Consider the following 17,307-nt stretch of genomic DNA (forward strand, 5'->3'; position numbering starts at 1 on the left):
AAGCTTTAATTAATTTTATGTAGCAATAATTTAAAGTCCATCTCTCCTACTTGTTCTTCTTTCAAGAGATGAGCCCAAATTTTTTCTCTTTTCTTGAAAGTATGTCATAAGACATACCAGTAGTAACAGCCTTGGCTTCATCAATATGAGCTAACTAATAATGCAGATATGATATGAATTAAATTGGATGTATAAGATATACTGTGGAAGAGCCTGCACATCTCTGTTATAACTTCATTTATCTGTGCAGACAGTGGTGTCTTGTGGTTTGCAACACAGTATACCATAAAGTAAAAATGAAAGTCCCTCTGAAGGTATTTTAAATGAAATTCAGAACTGGACATGTGACAAATCTTCAGATACACACAATTATGCAATACATTTACAATTCTAATGGTTTACTTCCTTTAGTGAATATGAGATATATCCACTGTCACCTTCTCTCCCTCCTTGTCATATTCATCATGATGTCCTATTTTTGGTTTCAATTACTTGCAGCAGTGAAGAGTATGGAGACACTCCAGTTTATTTAGCAAGCTGGTAACACTGAGGTCAAATTAAAAAAGAAGTTATATACAAATAAATGCTCTATGTCTGCCTTTGAACCATAAAGAACCATAAGCCGTAAATATGTTTTGCACCTTTCTTTCCCTTCACCTCTTCAAGGAAATAATAATAACAATTAGCCCTATTTTCCAACATCCCTTTAAATTACTTTTTTTCTAGACAAATCTAATATCTTAAGAAAACATTCCCTTTTTCCCACATCAATTTAATATTTCCCCCAACTATGAAATACTCATTGGAGAAAGTCTTTGAATCAGCAAAATCTAAGTTAAATCACTGAATACTTTATCCATGTCCTAAAGACTTCATTTATTCTAAAAAGGACAACAAGGTAATGTAATATTTGCACACGTTAATTTTTGTGAGAGTAAGGATAATAGTAGGGATGGTTTTCTCTATCCAGCAGAAAACCAAGTGTCACTGTGTCACTGAAAAGAAGTAAATTATGTTAACTACATAACCCCATACTATATTTTTTTCCACTCATCCAAAGTTACCATTAACATTCAAGTAAATAATAAGAGGTACTGACAGAGATCAGCTAGTATGCTTTCCGGAAAAACTATATTGAGTTGCAGAGGCTTCTAGCATATCTATCCTGAGTTGAACGGACATGAAAACCTCTGTATTAATTCTGCATATTTTCTGACAAAATGAATATGTTTAAAGCAAACCTGACCTAACTCTGAAAATTCATGCCATACCTAGTACAAATGATATCCAGCCTAAGGTAAATTCTAGAGTCAACTGAAAAACAATCATTACATCAAATTGTGAGACAATTTTCAAGTCATAGAGACTAAACATCTTATGCAACAATCAATCATCAAATCAACATAGAACAGAGTAAACTCAGGATTGTTAGATTTCTACTTTTAGTAAAGTGAAATGCATGCTTATGGTTAGAATTCTAAACTAAAACAGTTTTTTATGCCAGATTATAAAACTCTACTGTGTAACTCTGCTTGGGGTCTAAAGAAAAAACAAGAATGAAAGCTCTGCGCATGCAAAAGGTAATTACTTTTACAAGTTCTTGTCTCCAGCAGCTCTAGAATACAGTACACAAGCAAGTCAATCAGAGTCCAGAGACAGCACAAAAATATTTCTGGAGAGAGAATTTAAAGAGAAATCAGATTTGCAAAGCAAGATGTTGTCTCTGAAGGCCTTGTGGAGCCTATTTGGAGAACAAATGTTTTCCTACAGATTACAGGTCCCTCGTAATGCTATATATTAGTAATTTATGTTTTTGAACAGATCTTTTGCTGTCTTTTGGAACAAACTGAGATATGAAACTTGATATATTAGGGAAATAAAAATGATTATTAAAATACTATGCTAAACTAGATTATGACTAAACAACTCAAAAGCTCTATTCCAAACTAGTCTTCAAAAAAAAAAAAAAGTAAAGTAAAACTTCACATTACATGAAGCTTAACATTGAAAGTAAATGACCCATTTTTCTCTTCCTTTCCCATTTAGTTAATTATTGTTTTGGAACATTAAATGCACTCAACTTTATGTCAGGCACTAAACTCCCGCTGCTGATAAATCTGTCTAGCAAAGGATTTGAACCTTGAAGTTGGTGCTTCAGTGGATTTGTTCAGAAGCAAGCCATCCTGTAGCTCACCTGCCTGCTTGTCAATCTATTAGAGAAAAAACAACAACCAAATGTAGGTTGCTTACCATATCCTAATCAAACCCACATGCTCTCTACAATATTTGTGTGTGTGTGTGTGTGTTTGTGTTCACTGGCATCAAGACTAAGAAAAAGTGAGAAGCAGACAGGGAAGACCTTGTCATGGGCAGGAGTGAATTAGAAAATAATGGCATACATTTCCATACAGCTGCTATTCTTGAGCATTTTTATTATATATATATATGTGTGTGTGTGTGTGTGTGTGTATGTATATGTATATATAATAAATAATATATATATAATATATATGTGTAATATATATAAATAATAAATGGTATATATATATATATATATATATTTATTTATTTATTTATTTTTTACAGGCAACTAAAATGTACATTTTCTCCAGGCACTGTTCATTTCTAGGTTGAAGCACAGCAGCTGTTCAACACTTCACAGCAACTCCGCACCACAGGAAGGGCTTGCTGACAAAAACATTTGTTTTCCTCTGAGATTGCTGCACTTCAGTTGTTGAAGGTAAACCAGAGTAGCTAAATATTACTTGTGGGAGGCCTTTGATGCCTTAATCACAAGCATATGGCAAAAAAAGTCTGCTCTCCCCCTTGCACAGACTAAAAACTAGGGCAGCTAAAAGGAAGAATGGTCTCTATCTCACAAATGTGAAACTAAGGCACAAAAGGCTACACCTAGATCATCTAAGGCTCAGAATAGTCTGCAGATTAATAGTCATCTCTCCTCAGTGCACCATGGTAATGTAACTCATCTCTAAATAACACAGAATTGATTTTAACTCACTTGAAGGAGGAACAGTACAGAAATAACCACTATTCCACACATGGTTTTCAGAGCAGCCATTGCAGTAGCTATTTAATAATTTCCAGAGAACATCTGGATCTGAATACAAAGTGGAAACTCATAGGTACAACAATGATACATCTACATCTGCAATATAATGAATAACAGATTTTCCAGAGATCAAAATTTCATATGATCTGCAGAGAAAGTATAGGAAAGTATAGGAAGCTGAGTTACTCTCTTGCTCCTCACCAAATATAGGCAGGAGACAGCCATCACAACGGTGTTTATTTGCATATACACATGCAGAGAGACACTCTGCAGACACAGCATAGAAATTTGGTGGCATCCTCTTGCTTGTTGCAATCTGGAAGATTTCCCAGACACCTGAGCTAAGTTCAGTGCTGCATAGGACAGGTAATTTATAAAATGCAGGTCCTTAAGCACAGCACAGATACGTATCCATTCTCAAGACTCCGTATTACATACTTATCCTGTTCCTCCTCCAGATAGCATAGCTGTCTTCCAAACAGCTGTTGCACAAGCCTACATTATAGACTCATTCCTACTCCATTCTTCTCTCAGAGGGTCATTACCTGCCTAGCTTCATGGGCAATGGTCTATTCACAAAGAGAGAGAACATTTACTCTGTACTCTGGGGGCGTGTTTTCTGAGAGCAACACATCACATGAACCCAGTTCTGCAAGTTTAGTGAGTGTCCTGAACTGTATTTAAAACTAGGAACTTCTATTAGTCAAGTGCTCCTTCTCATCTTAAAAACTGCTTCATTTATAGCGCATGGTGTATAGTTCGGACATTTAAGACCATTTAGACCATTACAAGAATATATTGTTCTTCTGAAGATGATAAGAATAAAAGCTTGAAAACTGTATTTACAACATTTTTAAGAGCCCTGCAGTGTAGTTAAACAATCCAAATTTTGTTCCTGTTTTAAATTGCACTGAGGACAAAAATATTTCATTAATTGTTGTAAGATATATGGATACTTACTTTTTGAATGACTTCATACATCCAGGAGAAATACCAGAATTTGTTGCCACCTATGTGTCTATTAAAGTGCCATAATAATACATTCTAATTATGACAGGATTTTAGCCCAACTGTTATACCTGCCTGTTAATGGAGAAAACAAGCACTTATGGTTGAGTGGTTCAGTGCAGATCTTTTCTAGCTCAGTGGTACCTAGCTGTTGGGGAGAAAAGTGGTGAAGTGAAGGTGTCAGACTCAACAGACAAGGAATGGACTGCAAACCAATTGGTGGACCCTAAGGCAATAAACAGGAAAACAACATGCACATAGATAAAAGTGATGCAGTTTTGCTCAAGAGAAAAGGGAAAGGAAGAAGATAGGCAGCCTTATGGAAGTTGCAAGTACAATCATAGGACAGCTTGGGTTGGAAGTGATCTCAAAGCCCATCTAGTTCCAACCCCCTGCCGTGGGGAGGGTTGCCGCTCATCAGAAAAGGCTGTCCAGGGCCTCATCCAACCTGGCCTTAAGCACCTCCAGAAATGAGGCATCTACAGCTTCTCTGGGAAGACAATATAGACTACCACACAGACCTAGCATTTACACAGGATCAGACTACATAGCAGGAATGGCACAAGTGATGCACACAGCAGTTGTTCACCACCTGCCAAATGATGTCTAGCCAGTCTCCAAAAGCAGCAGCTGCCTCCATGGTTAATTCCCTTCAGTTGTACCATTTTTTCATATGATGTCATATGATATGGAATATTTCTTTAGTTATTTTAGGTCAGCTGTCCTGGTTCTGGTTCTGTATCCTCTCAGCTCCTTGTGAACTTCTAACTCCTCATTGGCAGGGCAGCCAAACTGACAAACTGAAATGGCCTTAGCTCTGTATGGCATTGTTCAGCAACAACCATTGGTGTGCTACCAAAAAGTTTTTCTCCTAAATCCAAAACACAGCATCATACCAGACACTATGAAGAAAATCAACTGTGTCAGCTGAAAACAGAACAGTTCTATTCATAGAAACTCAACAAATTCCTTCAGAGTTTAATCCTATCTCTGAAGAAAAGGTACATGACTTCAGACATGTGGTGTTCTCTCCCAGGTCTCTATGTATGACAATGAAGTTACTGAATCATTTATATATTTCATTTTGTTTCCTTTAGAGTTTGTGTACCAGAGATTGCTTTTACATTAATGTTATTTCACTATCTTCAATGATGTTACTGCATTTTGTATTGGTGTAAGAAAAAAAAAAAAGAAAAAAAAAAAAAAAAAAAAAACCAAAACATTTTGTTTAAACAAATTAGTAATAATAAAAGCCTTCTGACTAAAACTCCTAAGATAAAATACTGGATGATCTCTCATGTAAAAGAGTACCATCATTTCAAAAACTCCATTGCCCAACCTAGCTCTAGCACCATATGTAGCTGTTCTAGAATTACCTTACAAATATGTTGTTTTGGAATTCCACGCAGTGTGCAGTAATAATTAAGATGCTCCCAACCCGTTAAGAGTTCATCCAGTGCATCTTGCTGTGGACAGTAGCCGATAAGAATGCCTTCAGAGCTAGCAGACAGTATATCCACTTCAGAGCTGCTTAAAGAAAAAAAGCAAACCATTAGGTAAAAAAGACAGTCCTGATTTTCATCCTTGGGATACAGAGTCTTCAAAGCAAGAACAGTTACTTTTTACTGTGTGGTTAAGTGAAGCGATTCAGACTCATTAGATTCACTTAACACAGTACCACTCACAATCACGGCAAGGTTTTTGTCCCTTTCTCAAACTTTTGAGCTGCTATTCATGCTTCACTGCTCTAAAGGGATGTGGGTCAAAATAAACAGACCAACACAGAAGGAGGACAAATCTATAAGAACAAATTCTTACTAGGTTTAACTCTCCTATATTCACAGTAGGCCTTAATCTAAGGAGATACACATTCACACTCAGTATTAGAGAGACATTAGTCTTGAGAGAGAGAGCATGCACTCAGTATCTGTGTACATACATACACATGCATGCATCATTCTCTAAGCAACCATAAAGAAAAATCTACCCAAAAACTATTAAACCCTAGTAAGCTTAAAGACAATACTTGAAAAATAAATAAATAAATAAATAAATAAATAAATAAATAAATAAATAAAGTGATTCTGATTTCAGGGACTTTGTCCATCTCTTTGTAGCTGTACAGCATTACTTGAAATTGCATTCATTGCTAAGAAGCAAGCTTGATTGCAAGGGTGCCTCATTAGCCATAATGACACTAAATCTGTCCTATTTATTCCATCATCTAATCCAACATTCAGTGATGCTGATTTACATTTACAGAAAAGACCTGTCAAAATTAAGCTATTCTATTTTACAAGAAAAAAAAGTTTTGAAAGAAAAAAAGTTTTTAAAGGTTCTGAATTACAGAATGGTTTCTCCCCTAGTGTTCATAGTTGTTGTTGTTGCTGTTGTTGTTTTTTTTATGTTTCTGATTAAGAGAACTAAATATATGATTAATCACTTAGACACAAAGTAAATGTATTAAATGGAGGATCTACAAATACCAGCATTAATGAATATATAAATATGTATCTCCTGATTCTTAACAACATTCAGGAGTCTGGGGGGTAAAAAAAAAGGAAAACTTAGACACTATATTTTACTTGATGAATCAAGTAAATCATAGCATCATAGCATAGAATCATAGCATCAAAATATTTTAATCCTGTCAAAAGACAGCTTATCATGATTGTGACAAACCTTGATGGTTACTAATTAGAATGGGCTTTTGCTCTTAATAGCAAAGACATAAAATTTTAGCACCTATGCAACTTTGGATGGTACTAAGGAAGTTAACTGTCTGCCTGTAGACATCTCCTTAGACTAAAGAATAGAAGGGGAGGGGGGGGAAAGAAAAAAGAAAAATGGAAGTGGGAATGGTACAGAACTGTACTTTGTCATTATTCTGTAACTACTTGTAAGTTATTTAAAATAAGGTATACATAGATTTTGTTTTCCCCTAGCTCAGTTTCTAGCCATACCTAAATCAAATAATCAAAACAAATGAGTTTTTAAGGTCATATTTACTGTAAGATATGTATTCAATAATGTTGATCCTTCTGCATAGCCTGACAGATGCTGTGGATTCTTCATTTAATGAATTTTAACACTGTGAAACTACAGTAAAATGCTATCAAGATTCTACTGAATAGAGTGAACTGTATAAATTTTGCTATACAAAAAGATTCAGGCACAGTAACAATGCTTCTTTTTTGGTGCAGGTACTCTCCTTGGAGAAGAACTAATTCTGGTAATATGCCAAGTTAAGTCACAAGAGAACAAATCACACTCAGGGGTAAATTCAGGGACATTTACTCAGCATGAAGTTTCTGTCTGGATAGATACATATAGTCCAGAATGGATCCATACCACGAAGAACAAAAAATTAGTGTGCATGGTTGCAAAAAATAACAGATGCCTGATGTCCTTTAGCTAGAACTTGATTAGACAATAGTTACTCAGTTTGCATCAGGAAATAAAAACACTTCAGCGTCCCCAGTGCTAATTACACAGATACAAGTTTAGTGCTGTGCTTCCTATGAGGTGCATACAGCCTCTAATGAACAAGATCCCGCTCAGCAACCTTTAGTTTTCATAAATGCAATGAGAATACATCATTTAATACTCTTACTTTGCTTCATCCATATCTTGCAACTGCATCCATTAGTGCTGACCTTGAAACACTTAGAACATTCCCATTAGTAAAGAAATTCTAACGTATCCACTAATGAACTCATGGACCTAATGTTTTTCCATCTCTAGATGACTGACTATATATTGCATAAAAGCAATATGAACAGAAGGGGAAAAAAAGCTATATAGATTCTAGCTTTTTATTGCAACTTTTTCAGTATTCACAGTACAACTCCTTTCCTCAGCAATATCACCAAGTAATGGTCAGAAAAAAAAAAAAAAAAAAAAAAAAGCTGGAAATCAACAAGCAGGTTGAGGGAGGTGATTCTGTCCCTGTAGTCTGCTTTCATGAGATCCCCACCTGTCACATAACATTCAGTTCAGGGGCCCGCAGCACAGGGACACTGAAATCCTCTGGACTACGACAAAGTCAATCAGATGGGCTGGAGCACCTCCCCTACATGAAATGATGGAGAGACTTGGGGCTTTTCAGCCTGGAGAAGAGAAGGCTTCAGAGGGACCTAATAGCAGCCTTCCAGTACCTGAAGGGAGCCTACAGGAAAGCTGGGGAGGGACTTTTTATAAGGGTAGGTATTGACAGGATGAGGGGAAATGGCTATAAACTGGAAGAGAGTAGATTTAGACTCGATTAAATTCTTTACTGTGAGGGTGGTGAGCCACTGGAACAGGTTGCCCAGAGATGTTGTGGATGCCCTCTTCCTTGGAAGCATTGAAGGCCAGGCTGGATGGGGCTTTGGGCAACCTAATCTAGAGGAGGTGTCCCTGCCTACAGCAGGGGGGTTGGAACTAGGTGATCTTAAAGGTCCCTGCCAACCCAAAATGAAATGAACATTTCAAGTAGTTACAGCATAATACTAGAAAACATTTTCACTAAATGATATGCTGTAAATGACATTTAAAAAAATGATACTGCTGACTATATTAATTATAACCTCCTTTAGCAGGCATCCTAATGTGTGACATTATCAGAATCGAATTGGAAATATGTGTTCTTACATTTTCTGAACTATGGATTATTTTGCAGCAAAGTGATGGATCTTTCTCTCAGCTCAGAGAAAAACAACCAATTGTCTTCTGCCCTTTTATTGTCAGCATGATAACATTTTTCTTTAGGCCATTCATGTAAACAACATGAGAGACAGGAGGAGAAAACTTAATTTTAAAGATACAGAAAATACAACTACAGACTCCAATTTCCTTCTGCCTTTCTGTCCATAGTAGACACAGTGAATCCTAATGTAATACCTAAAAACTACAGGTTGGAAGTCAGACTAATACAAGACTTTCTGCGTCATTATAAAAGCATTTAGTATAGGTTATCTTGAGATCTTTTTAGTTACTTCGATCACATATCTTGATTAGGTTAAGGTATGGAACATTAGTTCCTTCCTTCTTGATTTTTGATTTGTTTTTAGATTATATCATCAAGCTTAGTCTATACCTCCATTTACTATTTATTTACTCTTGTGAAGAGAAACAGCTGCAACAGATGAAACCAACAAAATCTGTCTTGAATACTTCACACATTAAATAAAGATTTAAACTTGCAAAACTGCTCTTTCATTATACTACCTGAAAAGGTCAATAGAACATACATTACTCTTAAGAAAAAAAGCTGAGAGTAGCTCTTGAAGCCTCTAAAATATTGTGTTTCAATCTTTTCTAAATACTTTGGTTTCCATCTTTACAGTGAAAACTGTGATAAACTGTTATGAATCCTTCCAGGAAAACAAAACAAAACAAACAAAAAAAACCAACAAACAACACAAAACAGTGCAAGACTCAAGGAGGTTTCCACAAGTTTGGAGTGATAACCTTACAAAGTTTTGTATTAATGATGAAAGACATTTGTCAGCCTTGCAAGGTACTGCAGATAATAAATTAAACTCTGACTGGATAAAACTTTCGTTTAAATTTATACCTTTGCAGATTGTTTTAAGACATTTACTTCCATCCTTTTTTGTGTGTGTGTTTCAACACAGCTGAAATCTGATTCCAGCCCTGAAAGGTACCCTAGGGTGTCCTGACCCTTTGTTTGCACTGAACAGAGACAAAAACACCAAAATGTGTAAGAAATGTTGGACAAAACCTGTTTCTTTCTTCGATATGAAGTGGATTTGTATCTTCCAGAAAGCTAGGCTAATTACTGCAGAGACTGGATTTGCTTCTTATTTGTCACAGTGTTTACCAACAATATTGCTTAGGTAGATGTGGGTCAACATTCATATGCATGACCTCAATTTCAAGACAACTTAATTCCACCAATATCAGCTGTTAGGCTGTTTATGAAAAAATGTTTCGCTGTTGACTATCATGCACATTTTCATTCATTTTTGTTTGCTCTTTCTGCAGTGTCTGAATGCAGTTAAAATAAAGGCAATTATATATATTCTACTTACAATGTCTTCTGCAGAGAGATAAGTTCCATTATTTAGACAAAATGAAATATAAACTTACAAATTGCAAAAGTAGTTAGACATTCTATTGTACTCATAACTGCACATTCAATTCCATGCATACTAATGCTCAATTAACATTATAAAAAATCAAGGTTAAAATATAATTACTGTAACTGAAGGTTAGGTATAATTTAACTAATTATACAGATATACACCATAACAACAGCTATCTCAGCCATTATATTGATGCAAATTTATTCTGCCTTTCAAGTAAAGCTATTTGAATTACATTTTTAATTATTTATCAAGTTGAATATCATAACTATCAAAAAGTCCAAATTCTATCTTACTTTTCCATCTTTGAAGAACAGTTCTTAGGTCCTACGACTTTGTAATACAACAGCTGAGATGACTGACTTTTAATTCAAGTAGGATGGGGAGTTGCTGTCATGGAGAATATCCATGCAGAAGGAAATGGAAATTCATAGGAGATAAATTAATTACAAATGGAAGACAGCCAAATGCTTCAGGCCTCTTATGAACAAGATTGGGCGCACTGTAACTACTTGGAGTGTGCACCCACAACCGAGACTGTGCCAAGTATGAACTTACAGCCTACCCTGGCAAATTAGAGTGAAGATGACTGCAAAAGAGCTTGAGGAAAAAAAAAAAAAAAAAAAGCAAACAAAATACAACTTGCATTATCTTACAGTGATCCTGACAAGACACTTCAAAGAATTTTGACATTTTCTCTGCCAAGCCATCTAGCCATCTTTAGCTCTACTTAGTTGAAGAAGGCTTTATGATACAGTTATTAAAGTTAGACCAAGGCTGCCAAGGTTGTAACATGCAAAAAGGAATGTGTCCAATGTCAACTATACACTTAAATAAATAAATAAATAAATAAATTACTATGGAAACATTTTTTAACATCCACACTAGCTTAAATTTAGCTGTTTCATACAATGGTGGCTATCTAGTCACAGAATCAGAGCTAAACATAAGCTAATCTGAGACCATCTGTAACCTTATAGAGAAACACAAGCACTACAAAGAATATAAAGAACCCCTCTAAGCATTACAGACCATGCAGCCAACTATCTTCTAATGTTTTATAGCATCATTCTTTATAAATACAGGTAAGCAAATTTTAGTTAAAAATAATAATAATAATAATAAAAATAATTCTAGTCACTTTCCTTTTTGCTTTTAATATTTCTGACCTTTGCCAAAGAGACTGCTGGTACTTCAGTGTCAGTATTTCACCTTCTTTGCCACATTTTAATATTGGGGTTGGAAATATACCTAACATGGAGACACTTTCTTTATATGTTAATTATTTTTTATATTTCATCTGGACAGATATGTCACTAATAATAGCAATGTTAATGAGATACATAAAATAATAAAAAAGGCAAAATCCCCTATGAGTAGCATTTTGCTATTACCTTCACAAGAGTGACTGTACTTAGTGATAACTTCCTATTATTTCTCTTACTGCAGTACATATATTTCACTGTTACAAGCAGAAGGGGACAGCAAATTATAGAAGTTGCCTAAAAGACTTTTCAGATGAATATGAAAATCTAAAATAGAGTTTCTTGGTAGACCGCTCAGCTTGCATGCTATAAACGAGCATTCCTCATGTAAATGCTAATATACATCAAAGTTTAGGTGCATGCACTGTTTAGAAATATCTAACTGATTTGTAATGTATCAAAAGGAGAGTTTAAAAACAGATCAGAAGCCTTCCCTTCCCCAAAAGACTGTCCTCATCAAAGAGAATGCCAAGAAATTTAATGTGTAGAAGAGATGAAGCTAGATTTAGCATTTAATAAAAATTTCTGCACCAGTTTTATGAATCTGAATAATACTGAAATCTGTTATGCAGCCCTTAGCTTTTATTCATCTCAACCAAGCTTTTGTTACAAAAAGTGAAATTATTTTCAATTCTTAGTGATATGCTCCTTTTTTTTTTTCTTTTTTTTTTCTTTCTTTCTTGTATTAAACATTCAACAAATAATTAACACGGAGGCTAACAAATCTTTTTTATGCACATGAAGGTATTGTGAATCTGCTTTTATGCCCTTTTAAAAAGGCAGCTTCAGATCATTAATGCATTTTCCTGCTTTTAGAATCCAGAAGGATTCCCCTCAACACCAACTGATTATCATTGTATGAGAAACACAGCTCTTTCTATGCAACCCTATTTACCTCCAAAATGTTTTAGGCTGAAGTTCCAAAAATTCTACTTTGCAGTTCATCATATACATTTGAAAATCAGGTCTTCCATTTCTTGTCAAGTTGTTCAAAGGTGCAAAAGTTTTCTCATAAAATTCAAGTTTGATTTCAGTGCAGTTGCTTGAAAGAGATGTTTCTGACTCTGTTCCATACTCAGTGAAACTATTACACTAATTATCAGGAAAATATACTTTTTTTCTTTTAAACGAGAACTTTCAAGCACTGTTATTCAATGAAACAGGAACAGTTATAAAACTAAGAATGTTGCGTGTGGAGTTATATCAGTTATGTTCTCAAATATTTAAACTAATAATTTTTCATACTAATTTCTTTATTTGATCATGAAGGATGATGACAGAGCTATGTTCTACAATTATGAGCAGTTTTGCATTTGTTAAGACATACACAGTTATCAGACTTTTGAGAGCAAATATCTGAAAGCTGCAGTTGTTTTCCTCATATGGAGTGGATATATTCCTTAGAGAACATATTGTGTAACACAGAAAATTAAAAGAAATTCATATGTCTAACATATTGAAGTTTCTTGGTTTTGGCTCCCAAGACTTAAGTGCTGTAGCTAAAGATCTGGGACTCAGAGGCAATAATTTTAATAGCTGTTCTCTGCAACTAACCAAGACATAAATAACACAGTGTTTTTCCCGCTGTTTGGGAACTTGTTATTTGTACCAGTTCTTGTTCTTTTATGTAGGATAAACCTGATTGCTCCTCAGAAAAGGAAATAGCTGTGTCTGAAATTCAACTAAGACAGCAACATCAAATCTTATTACGAGCATCTCTGTATCTTCTCAACAGTCTACAGGTAATTGAGTTGGTTCACAGATCACAATCTTACTCTCTTTTTTGACCATAAGTCAATCCTATTCAGGAAAATATATATGTATATTCTGCTTTCAATGAATAATTTTAGCATTAGTCCAAGTGCTTAGAAAGGATTCTCCAGGCTGGCGGTGGGTATAATCTATTAAGAGACAAAAAGTTTGCTCTCATTTGATTTACAGTAGAACAGCAAACAATGCTGGTTTGCCAAAACATAATACGACACACACAACAAAGTCTAGAATTACTCAGATCTCTACTAGACTCAAAGCAATCTGCTTTGCCAAGGTTAGCTACTGTGCAACTGCAGCTCCCACTTGAGGTTTACACCTTTACAATATTAGAATAAATATAGAAATATGGGCTTTATATTCACTTGTTGGCTTCTGTATCCAGTTGTGAAAGAAGCACTGAGACACCTAACCTGAACTGACGTCATAATACAATATCATATTGTCGAAGATATTATAGACACTTAAATGTGACCATCTCCTAATGACCTCCTCTCTAGTCTATTAAATGTGTCAAATTTCATTATCTGCATCCTAGTTCACAGTAAATGACATTTTTACTTTACTTACTCATGCATGTATGTTTGGTTTACAAAATACAGTGGGGGAAATTAAAGTAATACACAAGATATATAGCAACATAATCATGCATTATCTCATTATGTAGCATGAATTATCAGGTATTACTGTCTATTCAAATCTATTATTAAACACGAGGAGCACACAAAAGTTTAACTCAGAAGAGTTTTGATCTATTTAAATTCTAAAATACAGACATGCAAATTCCCATTTTGTAAATTTCAAAATACTTCAGTTAAAAATTTTCTGAATTAAACCCCTCACTTCTACTTCTAGAAAAGGCAGATTTTGAAATAGATATAATTTTAAAAGGAAATTTTAAAATCATTAAAAAGCCCAAAATATAAACTCACAAGTAGACATGCAACATAAGAACTTTTTACTTTGGCTTGACATTAAAATAATTTTATCCCTCCAGCAAAGAGCTTAGAAAAAAACTGTAAATGTTGGTTATATCTAAGCCAAAACAGCCATTAATTACTTATTCCGCTTTCAAAGTTAGCTTCAATGCAACCAAGACTACCTCCTATCCTAATTACACTGTGTATAAGTTAAATAATTAATGATACTAAACGACAGAAGCATCAGGGAATATCTTAAAAGTATCCATTTGGAGCACTGATCGCTATTCTAAGGTTGGAAACCTTTAAGTGCAGAATGGAGTGATATGTCCATTTATCCGGATGTAACAAATTTGAAGATTTTTGTTAAAACTAAGGCTTACTGCTCTTTTGCTACTAGATAACTGCTGTCATAATCCCCGCCCTTCCTGACAAGGCTTGACAGTGATGATGCAATATACATTTAAAAGGAAACAAAAACAGGTCTCCGTACTACAAGTGAAAATGATGGAAGACTGCTGAGTCTTTGATCACTGGCATTATTCAGTAGCACTATTCTGATCCAACCCTGCGTTATTTACCCTGTAGGAGTTCGGATAACAGCACGCCCTGCAGATGGAACGATATCTCCAGTCAGCATCTTAAACGTTGTGCTTTTCCCAGCTCCATTTGTTCCCAGGAGTCCAAAACACTAACAGAGATTTAAAAAAAAATAAAAATAAAAATAAAATAAAAAATTGATCTATTGATCTACTACCCTGTGTTAATTCTTCAAAAGGATTTTTTTTTGTATTTCCCATCTTATTTATAAAATAGTTAATATGATTTTTTAGTTTGTGCAACTGCTGTTCCAACAGAAAACAAATTTCAAATAAAATAAAATGCTTTGATTACTTCTTACATTCCTACAAGTGACTTATTTAGTATTCTAGCCCTCCACTTAAAACTCTGCTCTATAATTTAATGCATTAGTTATCCATTTTATTATAAAGTTCTAGGATTGAACTTGAGGTTTTCACATCCAATTTGAGAGCTAGTCTATAGAGTCGATATTTCTCAGCTGTTTCACTTTGTACAAGTTAATGAATAGTGAACATCCCAGATACTGACTCCAAACAGCTCTTTCAGAGCACAGCTGCAAAGAAAACATTCTTAAGTTAGGGCAGTATTTGCAGTTAGACTAAAAATAACACTCCATATTTTTAAAATGCTTGTTTCATTAACTGTTTCACTGATAAATAGTGGGATGATTTCAATATGAGAAATACAACCTTGCTTTGGGACAAATTCGGGATCCTATTCACAGTATGCAGTTGAGTTAGATATAATTTACTTTTTCTTTGGTCACTGAACTGCTGAAACCAACTATGCGAACTGTTTCTTCTGGAAGACCACAAAAAATTCCACTGCCCTCAAGATATTTATTTTCAAAAAATTGCTACAATTAAAATTGTTCCACTGCTATCTATCATACTTTGATTGCAGGTATGCAGGTCCAAACAACTGGTCAGAGTCAAGAGTTTTATTCTGAAAGAAAAAAAAGTTCTCTTTACCTCTCCTTTTGTTATTCCCAAGCTTATGTTTTCCACAGCTGTGTTCTTCTTACTGAAACCTCCGTAACTCTTCCTCAGATTGTACAGAAGAAGGACATCATTATGAGTTCTTCCCCCAAAAAGTCGCTGTCGTTCCATTTCTACATCAATATCTTCTAATGGGTTGACCAAGCTGTTAACTGAATGCTGACTCCTAAAATATAAGGTGACAACAAACTGGACATTACTATACTTTGTATATCTCGTGGATTGCAGTCCTTCAAAGATTGTTGATTCAATCTCAGCAGAATCCAAGGGAGACAGCAAGTACTTATGATTTTTATACATCATGTACATGTTTAATTTTTTCTCCTTCCTAAATCGTATTAGTACCCTATTACTCATAAATAACAGCAACTGGGACTTTAGACTGTATATAAACTCTACATTGAAACAGAACTTAAATCAGAAAAGGAAATCCTTAGTTCAGGAAGGGAGCATGAGAGCATAAAGTCTTCAAATATTTTAGTTCAAATAACGTAGAAACAAATAAAACAAACCCCCTAAATGAATGGGATGCTACCATTTTCTTTCTTTAAAAATTAGTTAACAGTCCACTATAGCAAAACAAATGATAATGCACACACCTTGGTTTCTGAAGTAGATCCCAATGGAAAAACAGCCGTAAAAGAAGAAGAACTGTTCCCTGTAGGGCCATTTCCACAAAAATCCAGCCCAGAAAATTCATTTCAAAAGGGCTTACATACGAGTCTATTCCAAAGTTGCTGGTTAGGTCAAATTTGATCTGGTTGTAAGAAAGTTCTATTAAACCTTGGCCTAAGCAGAATTGTGGGAATATGATAAATGCCCATTTGAGGATCTTGTAGATGTTCTGAAAACTCTTAAAATTCAGCAAGAAAAAGAAAAAAAAAAAAAAAAAGGAAAAAAATGTGAGTTTTGTATAACCAAATATCAAGGACACTCACTTAACTTGATACAGCATTCAAATCTCACTCAAGGCAAACTGATTTCAGCAGAACATACTGTGAACTATTTTGAAACAACAGTCATCTCTTACTGTGTTATAGAGTGTCTAAATTTTTGAGTATCTACAACTGTGGAATTCTAGTGTAGGTTGACATTTACAGATAGTGACAGAACAGACACATGACTGTGACCATTTCATTTTCTTTAAAAAGTAATATTTGAATGTTATTAATTCTAAATCATCCACTTAACACCAAGTCAGTGTCCTTGCAAACTTGAGTGGTTCACAATCCATATTTGGATTCAAACAGCAAGTTTATCATCTAATACATACACAGATAGTCAAATACACATTCTGTTTTTTTTCTTCATCGGGTTATGAATAACGAAAACTAATTTTATATGTGGAGTGAGAATGCATATTACTACCCAAACAGTGCATTACAGATCCTAGAAATAACCATATTATCTCTTATGTCACTACTATTCAAAGACATTTTACAATGTATATAATCTATTCAAATGGATCTGAATAGCCCCTCTTAAAACAAATTATAACTTAATTAATCATTACAGTATGAATTATTTTTTTTTTTCAAGTTATAAATAAGTTAAAGCTCAAGACAGTAATAAGCAAAAGAGCAACATGGAAATAAAAATCATGAA

General features: G+C 34.6%; 1 protein-coding gene across 1 annotated transcript in view; it reads right to left on the reverse strand.

Annotated features, from left to right (window-relative positions):
• The window catches only part of ABCA13 (ATP binding cassette subfamily A member 13), a 169,735-nt gene that overhangs the window by 23,528 nt on the left and 128,900 nt on the right, over positions 1–17,307 (reverse strand). The window contains exons 46-49 of the mRNA XM_072328092.1: positions 16,302–16,555; positions 15,676–15,868; positions 14,704–14,813; positions 5,455–5,605 (exon numbers count right to left, since the gene is read on the reverse strand). Of these exons, the coding sequence (XP_072184193.1) occupies positions 5,455–5,605; positions 14,704–14,813; positions 15,676–15,868; positions 16,302–16,555 (708 nt within the window). The remainder of the gene's footprint in view (positions 1–5,454; positions 5,606–14,703; positions 14,814–15,675; positions 15,869–16,301; positions 16,556–17,307) is intronic.

Source organism: Excalfactoria chinensis, chromosome 2 (genome assembly GCF_039878825.1).
Source record: "Excalfactoria chinensis isolate bCotChi1 chromosome 2, bCotChi1.hap2, whole genome shotgun sequence".
Taxonomy (NCBI): domain Eukaryota; kingdom Metazoa; phylum Chordata; class Aves; order Galliformes; family Phasianidae; genus Excalfactoria; species Excalfactoria chinensis.